Source organism: Arvicola amphibius, chromosome 8 (assembly GCF_903992535.2).
Source record: "Arvicola amphibius chromosome 8, mArvAmp1.2, whole genome shotgun sequence".
Taxonomy (NCBI): Eukaryota; Metazoa; Chordata; class Mammalia; order Rodentia; family Cricetidae; genus Arvicola; species Arvicola amphibius.
The window spans coordinates 74,555,155-74,566,109 of NC_052054.1; the positions used below are offsets into that span (position 1 = coordinate 74,555,155).

Genomic DNA, 10,955 nt, shown 5'->3' on the forward strand with positions numbered 1-10,955 from the left:
TAGGTTTCATAGGTTCCCCCAAAGCTGGGGTTTGAACCCAGTACCTCACATATTCAAGACAAACACTTTATTTGGAACTGTGTCCCTAGCCCTTCATGATGGGGGGGGGGTGGAGGCTCTACCACTGTCACGCCCCCAGCTCCTCACTAGGGGCTCTAGGCAGGGGTTCTACCACCTAGCTACATCCTCAGCTTGCTTTTTATCTTTTATTTTGAGACAAGGTCTCACTAAGTTTCCTGGACTGACCTTGAATTTGGGAATCTCCTCTCTCAGCCTCCTGAGTAACTGAAATCGCAGGCCTGCACCACCTCCTGGCTTCATAGTTTTTCCAAACCTCTGATGTGTTAATGAATCAAATACAAATAAAATTTGAGATTGCCTTTTCTCAGTGGCATTAGTCACAGGTGATTAGTGGCCACAGTGTGTGACAGTACAGATATGAAGTGGCTCCAGAATTACAGGAGATCTATCCACAAGATCCAGGGGCAGAGGCTCCTACCCAGTTGGAGTAAGGATATCAGGCAAGTCACCAGCAAATGGCATTAGCAAGCTGTATTGGTTGCTTTCTTGTTGTGTGACAACATGCCCAAGGAAAGCAACTTATGAAAGAAATTATTATCTTTAGCTCAGAGTCCATGGATACAGGCCACTGTGACAGGAGTCATGTCAGCAGGAGGGCGAAGCAGGTGGTCACATTGCAGCCCCATTGGGGAAGCAGAGAGAGAAATTCTGGTATTCGATTCGAATTCTCCTTTTACTTCACCCCCCAGGACCACGGTGTATCGAATGCTTCCTCAAACAGTATGTGGTCTCACCTCAGCCTAGACACTCCTCCATAGCCACATTTGGACAGTGACTGTAGGTTGTAAGTCAACAGTGTTAGCTACCACTGCAGGGAGCTGAGAATTTGCTGTGTATACGCACGCATGCATCCAAGCATGCCCGCTGGCATGTGAGCGCGCTCGAACACATACCCAGCTCCCATGTACACTGCTGCTCCTGAAAGGCCTTGGACACAGATGTTAGTCTCTATTGCCTGGGCCCTACTCCCCTGAGAACAGTAAGGCAGCCAACCTGGCGCCTTCTGTGACTCTGGTGAAGTGCCCTCCTCTCGCCAACTTGGTTTTATTTTTATTTTTTGGTATTTTGACATAGCGTAGGCTTGCCTTGAACTCAGCATGTAGCTGGCAATGGCCTTGAAATCCTGGTCCTCCAGCTCTGACCGTGCCTCACTTTGGTACCCCCTGGCATCCCTGCTCTGGGCTTTGCTACTGCTCCTTCTCTCCTCCAGGAAGCAGGTGCATGCTGGACACATCAGAAGAAAGCAGCACGTGTAGCCCTTGCATGTGCTGGTCAGCGCTGTTGTGTTGTGACCTGTGGGTGGTTTGTCAGTTTGTTGTTTTTGTTACTTGAGGGTCCAGGCTGTCTCAGACGCTTGAGCCCAGGTGTCCTCCTGTCACTCGCTCATCCTGGGTTGCAGGCAGGGATGGCTGCCTTCTAAACTAAGTCTTCCTCCTCCGAGGTAGGATGATGTCTTACCCTATAGCTGACTGGCTTCAAACTTGTGCAGCAGCCTCTGAAGTTCTGGGGTTACAGGGTTAAGCGACTACATATGGTGCCTAACTCTTTTGTTAGGATTTTAGGCTTTTTCGGGGTATAAGTAAAGCTGAGAGTGAGCTGCCTGTCTCAGTAGAAAAGAGTCCATCTTCCTTGTGGGCAAGCCACTGGTTGCCAGCAGGGTGATCCCATGAGACTCCTGGGGTCTGGAAGAGCCTGAACGCAGGGATTCTGGGAAATGTCAGCCCTCCAGGCTGGAATTGCAACGGTACAGTGAACCTTGGCTTTGGCCCTGTCAGAAGAGCAGGTTTCCAAAATTGGTGAGCAGATGAGATGCCCTCCTCAGCTTAGGGGAGAGTGAGTCCTCACTTCTGGCTCATAAAGGAACTGTCTATTGGAATGGGGACAAATCCAACAGTCTGGTCAACCTGTGGTGTGTTTTGGAAAAACAAATAAAAGTATAAATCCTGTTATGTGTTTTTGTTAAATGTTTGATTTATTAATTTTAACTGTGTGTGTGTATGTGTGTATGTGTATATGCGTGTGGTGGGAAAGGTGCTTTCATCTGTGAGTCATCTCCCCAGCCTTGAACTTGATGATTTTTTAGAATTCTTTTGGTTTTTTTGAGACAGGGTTTCTCTGTGTAGTCCTGACTATCCTAGAACTCACTCTGTAGACCAGGCTGGCCTGAATTCACAGAGATCCACGTGCCTCTGCCTCCCCAGTATTGGAATTAAAGACGTGTGCCACCACTGCCTGGTGAATTGGTGATTTTTAAGAGCTTCCAAGTTTGTAATGGCCAAGCAACTGACCTCTGGAGCCAGTCTGACCCACTGTTCCCAAGTTCAGCCTCTCTGAGCACAAGCACTTGGATGTGCTCTCTCAGCCTGACTCTGGATTCTAGCCACTGGGATAACAGCAAACATGATGCAATCAGAAGCTTGAAAAGTGTTTATGAACTGGGTTCCCTCCATGGCTGTCCTTGGGCTCCCTGCCATTACTGTCATGTTGTGAAGCCCAGGCTGAGGGTTGGGGATAAAGCTCAATGTGTTTCCTAACAATCCCCCAGTGAGGGCTCATGTGTGGCTCAGTGGTAGAGCCCCTGCCTAGAATCCCCCAGTGAGGGCTCATGTGTGGCTCAGTGGTAGAGCCCCTGCCTAGAATCCCCCAGTGAGGGGCTGAGGTGTGGCTCAGTGGTAGAGTCCCTGCCTAGAATCCCCAGTGAGGGCTGGGGTGTGGCTCAGTGGTAGAGCCCCTGCCTAGAATCCCCCAGTGAGGAGCTGGGGTGTGGCTCAGTGGTAGGGCCCCTGTCTAGAATCCCCCAGTGAGGGGTGGGGGCGTGGCTCAGTGGTAAGAGCACCTTCCTAACACAGTCAAGGCCGTAGGTCTATCCTTACTACTGACACAAAATTCATCAAGGCTTCTGGTATGTAACCTGGGCTGTGTTTCAGTTCATTATCCTGCTTCAGTCTCCCAGGCATTGGGTTTAAAGGTTTACCAAGCCCTGCTAAAACCCTAAGCTCTGTGATCTTCAAACTGATTGACATCTCCCTCTGAGTCTCAAGACTCATCTCTTGAAAACAGGGATGAGAATGGTAGTCCACTGTGCAGGCTGAAGCAGGAAAGATGAGAAGCCACCTCTCAAAGGCCAGCACACCGGCTGTTTCTGAGACTACCCAGCTCTCAGCCTTCTGACTGGGGAAGGAGTTAGTTCCGGTGAGGTGTGGCCATGTGACCAGCTCCATCCAGGGAGCTGAGAGTGTTGAGACACTCCTGGGTCACACAGTATTTAATCATACAGGTGAGGCATTTCTAGGTACTTCCCTTTGGCACAGAAATTGGCTGATCCATGCCTGGAACGAGCAGAAACCCGCTTTGGATTATGCTAAACTTGTAGAGCGAAGGGAAGCACCAGCCTTTTGTGAATGGGTGCTCATTCAGCAGATATACACCCCTCCCTCGCAGTGAAACTCCCGTGTTGCTGTTGGCTTTGGCCTGTGACTCACCTTAGTCAGTGGGGTGCTACCAGAGCTAACCTCAACAACAACAAACACCTTATATGCACTTGACTCTCATGCCGTGAGGACATCTGCCAGAGAGCCACTGATGCAGAGGACTTGCAGAAGTCCACGGAGGAGCCGGTTCTAGATCAAACCAGCTACGAGAGCCATCCCAGCCCAACCTGCACAACCTTAGAAGGCGTGTTGTCTTAAAGTCTTAGTTTGGGGCTGGTTTGTTACGTGGCGTTATTGCAGCACAGCTGACTCATACACCTTTGTTGTTTTCGGCAGCTGAGATTAGGAAGTTTTTACTGTAGCATAATGTAGCCTGCTCCAGTTGGTGCAGTGGCACCTGCCAACTAATGGTCATGCTAAGTGGCAGCTATCACAATGATTAGTGTTTACTGAGACATAGTGTCTGAAGAGCCATCATTCCTTTAAAGGTGGCACCAACTTCTGGAAGTATTTTTAAAGTAGCCTTCTTCATCATAAAACAACCCTGGGGTTCTCACTATTAATAGCCACCCACTGCAGATGTAAAAACAGGTGAGAGAGGGAGAGTCAAGTCAGGAGAGGTGGCCACGGCCTTAGGAATGTGTGACAGGCCAGGGTTCAAATCAGGATTCTCGCCCATCCTAGCTGTTTGACTCTAGGCAAGTGCCAGCCACCATCTGCCTCAGTGTTTCTACCTGTGAAGTTGAACAATATCAATTTCAACTGGGTGGGGTTCGCAGCTGTGATCCCAGCATTCTAGAGGGTGAGGCAGAGTTTGCCTTGAGTTTGAGGCTGCACTGCACTATATAGTGAGAGTCTCAAATAATAGCAGTAAATAATAAATCAAGTTCATGGAGCTCTGATCGTAACATGATTATAAAAGATAGCATACTTAGGAGATTGGCATGTTGCCCTTCAAAAGCAAGGACAACATATTTTTCACCCTTTTTCTTTTTAAAAGATCAGGTTCTCCTGTAGCCCAGGCTGACCTGTCCCTCCACTCCTACCCCAAGTCTTACTGTGTGGCTCTCTGGCTGTCCTGAAACTTATTATTTAGACCAGGCTGGCCTCGAACTCAGAGATCCGCCTGCCTCTGCCTCCCCAATGCTGGGATTGAAGGTGTGCGCCAGCACCGCCTGGATCTTTTTCTGTTTGTTTTTGAACAGGGTCTGGCTATGCAGCTCGAGTTCATCCTGAACTCACCATCTTACTACCTCAGCCTGTGTTACCACATAGAAAAACCCTCCCTTCTTTGAACTGGAGCGGGAGGAGGGGCAAGAGTCAGAAAAGAACGCTGGGACCCGTACTGTTTACATACACTCTCCCAAGATGCATCCGGTCACAAGGCCTGAGGTTTACTCTGTTCATCAGTTTTAATTTACGGGTGCCTGGAGAGCTGCAGGCCAAGGACAAATGGGGACCTCAAGACACATACTCCTTAGTCTTCACTCACCCCTGCCAGGCGGGTAGGGCGCTGGCAGGCAGTCTGCCCGGCGCAGGAAGTAGAGGTAGGAGGCCGAAGGCACCTCGGCTCCAGCCTTGGTGTGGCAGGCGCTCTCTGTGGCACAGCCTCTCGTAGCAAATTTCGTGTTAATAATACCTGTGACGACATTTCAGAATGGAGTCAGCTTCTTCATGACCCGGGAGCCTAACACACACATCCCCGCCCTGCGCCTTCATTTCTTTGTCCAGTTCTCAGGAACTCCCCCCTCCATCACCTGTAATGGGGAAGTGTGGACCTCTGCTTCTGACACACACCCCTCCCCCCATCAAAGTCTATCCACCAGCTCACCAGCCTGCACATTGCCAGCAAAATAGATGCAGTGTGTTTCTGGGCCCACGCAACGAGCTGTCTGGGTTCCTGGACAGGTGTCTTGGAAGGGCACAATGCAGGAGGGACACATCAGGCCGTTCTCCGTCCGATTGTTATGGGGAACTGTGAATGATGACGGAGAATAAAGCAGATTGGAAGAATTGTTACCCCCAACATCCTCGGAACCTGGGGATCATCGGGTTGGGTTGGTGGAGTTTGCAGGTCAGGAAAGGACGACCCAAAGCAGTCAAGGGCTTGCCAGATGTCACAGGGCAGGCATCCTGTTGTTGGGGTGGCACTTACGGGGCACTGAGACACTGTTGCAACCGTCACTCTGACAGCAGTGGGCATTGGACACCATGTAGTCATTGGGACTCATGGTGGTAGATACGAAGCCGGAGTAGCAGTCTTTAAACTTCGTGCAGGCCTTGAAGGTGCTCATTGACTTTCGGCCCTCTGCAGAGTAGGGACAGGAATCAACCACTTCCTCCCCTGATCCCCTCCTCATCTCACCACTCCCTACCTCCCTAACAGGGACTCCTCCCTCCCTTCCCTCCCTCCCTCTCTGTCTCTCTACCTCCTCCCCCCCTCACACACACACACACACACACACACACACAGACTAGGGCTGGAGAGATGTCTCCTGGGTCAGGAGCACTTGCGCTGTTCTAGAGGACCCAAGATTGGTTCCCAGTTCCCACGTCTGAGTCTACAACTGTAGTTCCAGGGATCTGTTGGCCTCTTCTGGCCTCCTTGGGTATCTCCACTCACATGCACATACAAACAGGTAGATGTAAGTACACATACACATAAAATAATGTTTCTGAGACAAATTCTCACTACGTACCCTGGCTTCCCTGGAACTTGCTCTATAGACCAGGCTGGCCTAGAACTCACAGAGATCCACCTGCTTCTGTCTCCTGAGTCCTGGGATTAAAGGCCTACACCACCACACCCATCTAAAATAAGTATATTTTTATAAAGTTTGGGTATGACTTCAGGCCTGGAAGTGCTCCTCGGCCCCCTGGTGAGCACCACGTGCTCCACTGGCACTGGGTGACCTGCCAGCCTCTCAGGAGTTCTGTGTTGAGAACGCCCCAAAGGCTGTGGGAACAGTAGGAAGTAGCTGGAAAGATGGTGTTGTCTTTGGGGTGGGAAAGCTAGTATTCTCTAAACCTGTGGAGAAGGTTTCAAAACATGTCCTTTTCACGTTGATTGACATGTTGGAATGGTGGCAGCAGGTCTGCTGGCAGATACTTGCTCGTTAGCAGACATAGCAAGAGAAGAAATGTCCGACTTGATATTTAATGCTGGCTGTAACGTTCCTCTTAAATATCTTGCCGGCAGAATGGCTATGCACACACACACACACACACACACACACACACACACACTCACGCACACACACACACACATGTTACAGCGCTGTTGGACCTTTGGGCTGTAGCTTCCTGGTAGGGTCTTACTGTTTGCACTACAGCACACAGTTCTATGTGACTGAACCATTAGGCCCTTCACACGGTTATTGGCAAAGCCAGCAAGCCACGGAGATAGAAATAGAAGATCTTCAAGAGAAAGAAATGATTTGCTGTGACATAGTTAAGTTGCAAAAAATAAATAATACATGATGGTGTTAGGGATAGAGTGTTTGAGCTCGAGCTCGGCTGGGTTGGCGAATGAACTAAAGGAAGACATGAAATTGTTCCACAAGATGTAAGTGGGGGGAGGGGCAGGCGGTGGCTGCAGATGCCTTTAATTCCAGCACTTGAGAGGCAGAGGCAGTGGATCTCTGTGAGTTCGAGGCCAGCCTGCTCTGTAGAGTGAGTTCTAGGACAGCTAGGGCTGTTACATAGAGAAACACTGTCTTAAAACACAAAAAACAAACAAGCAAACAAAAATGTAAGTAAGGAAACAGAGAAATATGGCATGGAATCTTTGAAGGGAGATGAGCCAGATGATGACAATCTATAGTGTTCTCTTCACCAGCTCTTCTGGTTTCCATTTCTGTGACTGTCCCCTATGCCTAGCACCATGGATCACACATACACACTAACCAATTTTCATTAAATTTTGTCTATAGATACATACACTATATATATGCATATGTATGTATGTGCACACGTGCCCCCAGTGAGTGTGCTAAGAGTTCTCAATGGTCAGTTCTTTTCCACTATCTTGCGGGATGAGGCATCAAATTCAGGTGCTCAACACTAGACCCTCAACCTGCTGAGTGGTCTCGCTGGCCCTATAGCAGCTCAGAAAGGTCACATTGACAATCTGCCTGGTGTCAGAGGCTGGTAGGTAGCCCCCCTGCTTGTCTGACCCGGTTCCTTCACCCCTGCACTGAGGATACAGTCCTTCCCAAGCTGCCTGAGTCTACCCCTGTGTCTGTGTGAGGTGGACTTTCCCCACCTTCTGTGAAGTTTCAAACCCATGACAAATTGAATATATATATATATATATATATATATATATATATATATATATATTCAATATAGCAAAGCTGACCTGGCCGCCAGGTTCTCCCAGCATCCCTCAGTCCCTGCCTGAACTCTCCAGCCCAAAGGCTCTTCCGTATGTACTCCAGACATTTTGGTTACCCCTTCCTGGTCTCCTGGCTGCTGCACCTGGTTCCTCTCTCTCCCTTCTGGCTTACAGTCCTCCAGTCCTCCCAAGTTCTTCCCTGGCCACCCTCACCTAATCCTGGCTGAATGCAGCTTTCAAGCCCACCTTCCTCTCTCACCGCAGCTGCAGGGGTATTTTCCTGCCCTCGAAGATGATGGCTCAATAGGTAAAGGTGCCTGCCACCATGTCTCATGTCCTGAGTTCGATCTCTGAGACCCATGTGATGGAAAGAGAACTGATTCCACAAGTTATTCTCTGACCTATACACATACACACACATATGCACACACACATACATACACATATATGCACACACACATATACACAAACACATATGCGCGTGCGCAACACACACACACACACACACACACACTTAAAAGAGGTCAACAACATGACCCTCATTTGTTCCAGTCCCTCTGCAAGCTGGAAGTCACCACTCCTGGAACTAAGGCTCTCTTTCCACCAAGGATAAACACACCCCCACTGTTCTCTATTTCATCTTCCTCTAGAGGTCTGGGGTGTTCTCTTTGATTGAGGCCGGGTCCCCCTTTCCCATTGTACTTCTGAGCCTCCCCACTCCCTCCTCTCCCTCCCCAGACCTCTTCATTGCCTTCTCTGCCCCTTTCTTTTCTCCCCTTCCCTCCTACCTTCCTTCTACTCCCTCTCTCTCCCTCCCTTCCTCCTACTTCCTCCCCTTGTTTTTTGTTTGTTTTAAAGTCAGGATCTTGTTCTATAGCCCAGCTGGTTGGTCTCGGACTCCTAGATATCCTCCTGCTTCCCACCCCTTCCAGACATCTCTACTTTCTCCGGATGTATTGGCTCCATCCCTCAGGGTTACAGTCCCCCTCCAGTCAGGTTTCTGCTTTCCCCTAACCCTAACGCCATCCGTCTCCCTTCCTGGCTCTCCAGATTTCTGTCCCACCCTCCAGTTAAGAGCATCAACCGCCCTTCCAGCAGAGTTCAGCTCATATCATCGGTGTCTCACATCTGCCTGGAACTTTTGCTCCAAGGACTCTGACCTCCACCCCCCAACTCTGCAAGCACTGCTCTCACTTGCATAATGCCTCCCCCATGCATGTCATTACAAGTAAAAACATTAAAAGAAAAAAGGCTCTTTGCTTCCTGCTAGTTTCCCTTGTCCCCTCATTTTTTCCCTCAGCAGCTCCCCTCCCCTTCCCCCGTTTTATTTTATGTGTATGGGTATTTAGCCTGCCTGTATATAAGTGCACTACAAGTATGCAGTGCCAGTGGGGGCCCGAAGGGGACCTCTGATCCCCTGGGACTTTAGTCACAGACCATTGTGAGCCACACATGCTGGGAATTGAATAGAAGTACCCTGCAAGGGCAGCCAGTGCTCTTGACTGCTGCCTCATCTCTCCATTCTCCCATATTCCCTTGTTCAGGACACGCTCAGTTTCAGAATCTCCGACCATAGCGTTTTCTAACACACCACATCTCTCCCACCTCTTTCCTCCCACAACTCCTTGTAACCATCCCCCATCGACGGGGTGGTATCTTCTACCATGAAGGTACCCATCCCTCCCGACCCTCTTGGCCGAAGCCACACCCTCCTACTTGTGCTGGACTCGCCCACGAGAACCACGCATGCGTCTTTGTCGGCATCACAGGTCTTCATTTTCCCGCTGCATGTGTGTCCCGAGCCCTTGCACACTTCACAGCTTAGAGGGCACCCTGCGGCGAGGGAGAGCAGAGAGCAGGGTGTGTGGCCATGGCTGTGATGGTCTTCAGACCATGATTTGGGCTTTGGAGCTCACAGGAGAGATGACTTTGGAGGAGGGACTAGGGTCTTCCTGGTTTTTCATGGGTGGGGCACTGAGAACTGTCCAGGCAATTATCCGGAGTCTGACGAGGAAGCGGTGGCCATGCCAGCGAAGTGGCTTCCAGGGCGGGAAATGACTCCACCACAGAGCCTGTTTTACTTAATAATTACAAGGCTTGGGGACTTTGGACGCCAGGGTCCTCTGAGCACTCTCAGAGGCAGGGAGGGGTCGTGGCAGAGTTTTCTATGGGGCTTTTGTAAAAATTTCAGGTCCAGCTGGTTCTCAGGGTGTGGAACTCACTCACTTCCCTGAAGGTAACACAGAAGTCTGGGAACTCAAGCAGGGGTACCTGACTCTGAGGTCTGGGTCCTAAGTCAAAGCGGGAGACTGAGGTCCAGACTTCCTTCCTGACATTAGAGGAACCCAGCCATCTGGGTTCCAGGGACAGTGAAGCTGACTTGGGAATGCTGAAGGCCTGAATTCTTCTAAGTTGAGACTGAAAGAACATTTCTATCTGTCCTTACTAATTAGTTACATTTTAAAGATTTTCTCTAATCACCAGCTCTCATCTGATTTTCCCAGAATTCAGATGCAATGTTTTGAGTCTCTTACTAAGGCCCATCAAGCCTTCTCAGACCCAGGCTTTCTCCTCCTTACTCTCTGTCCATCCTTAATGAATCTGATTTTTCAGGGTCTCTCTCTCTTGAGAACCTTGCCCAGTGCCCTCTGAGACCCCAGGAAGGAGGCCAGGTCCCTTTGTCACTTACCGAGACCCAAGAGGGTGCAGAGCAGTGCAAAAGCCAGCAGAAAGGTCCTGTGTCTTCTAGAAAGCCTCATGGTGTGTGAACCTGCAGTCCCAGGTCCTCTGCCCTTATAGGAAGCGGGGCAAGGGCGGGTCTGGTCCCACCTTCACCCTGGGGTGAGAAATAGCTGAGGTCAGAACCCATGGTAGTCCTCCACAGCCTCCAGGTTGGAGTCATGGAACCAGCATCCATAAGAAAACTGAACATCTTCGACCCAACCCCTTCCTGCACCGGCACCTAAGGTCTTTAGATTGCCAGTGTCTTCTTCTACCTGGACCCCCAAGCTCACTTACATCTTACATGTTTTCTTCCCCTCCCCCTCTTTTTTTTTTTTTTTTAAAAAAAAACCTAAGTTTGGAGTTGGGTCACTTGATTCCCTGAG

The 10,955-nt window shown here is 49.9% G+C and overlaps 1 protein-coding gene and 1 pseudogene across 1 annotated transcript; one reads left to right on the forward strand and one right to left on the reverse strand.

Annotated features, from left to right (window-relative positions):
• Positions 1 to 4,996: 4,996 nt before the first annotated feature.
• On the reverse strand, positions 4,997 to 10,607 carry LOC119821416 (phospholipase A2 inhibitor and LY6/PLAUR domain containing). Its single transcript, XM_038340416.1, has 5 exons — positions 10,538 to 10,607; positions 9,565 to 9,681; positions 5,668 to 5,820; positions 5,344 to 5,487; positions 4,997 to 5,151 (listed from the first exon to the last, which is right to left on the reverse strand). Exons 1-5 carry the CDS (start codon positions 10,605 to 10,607, stop codon positions 4,997 to 4,999), a joined length of 639 nt encoding a protein of 212 aa, XP_038196344.1.
• On the forward strand, positions 6,501 to 7,335 carry LOC119821417 (annotated as a pseudogene).
• Positions 10,608 to 10,955: the final 348 nt, after the last annotated feature.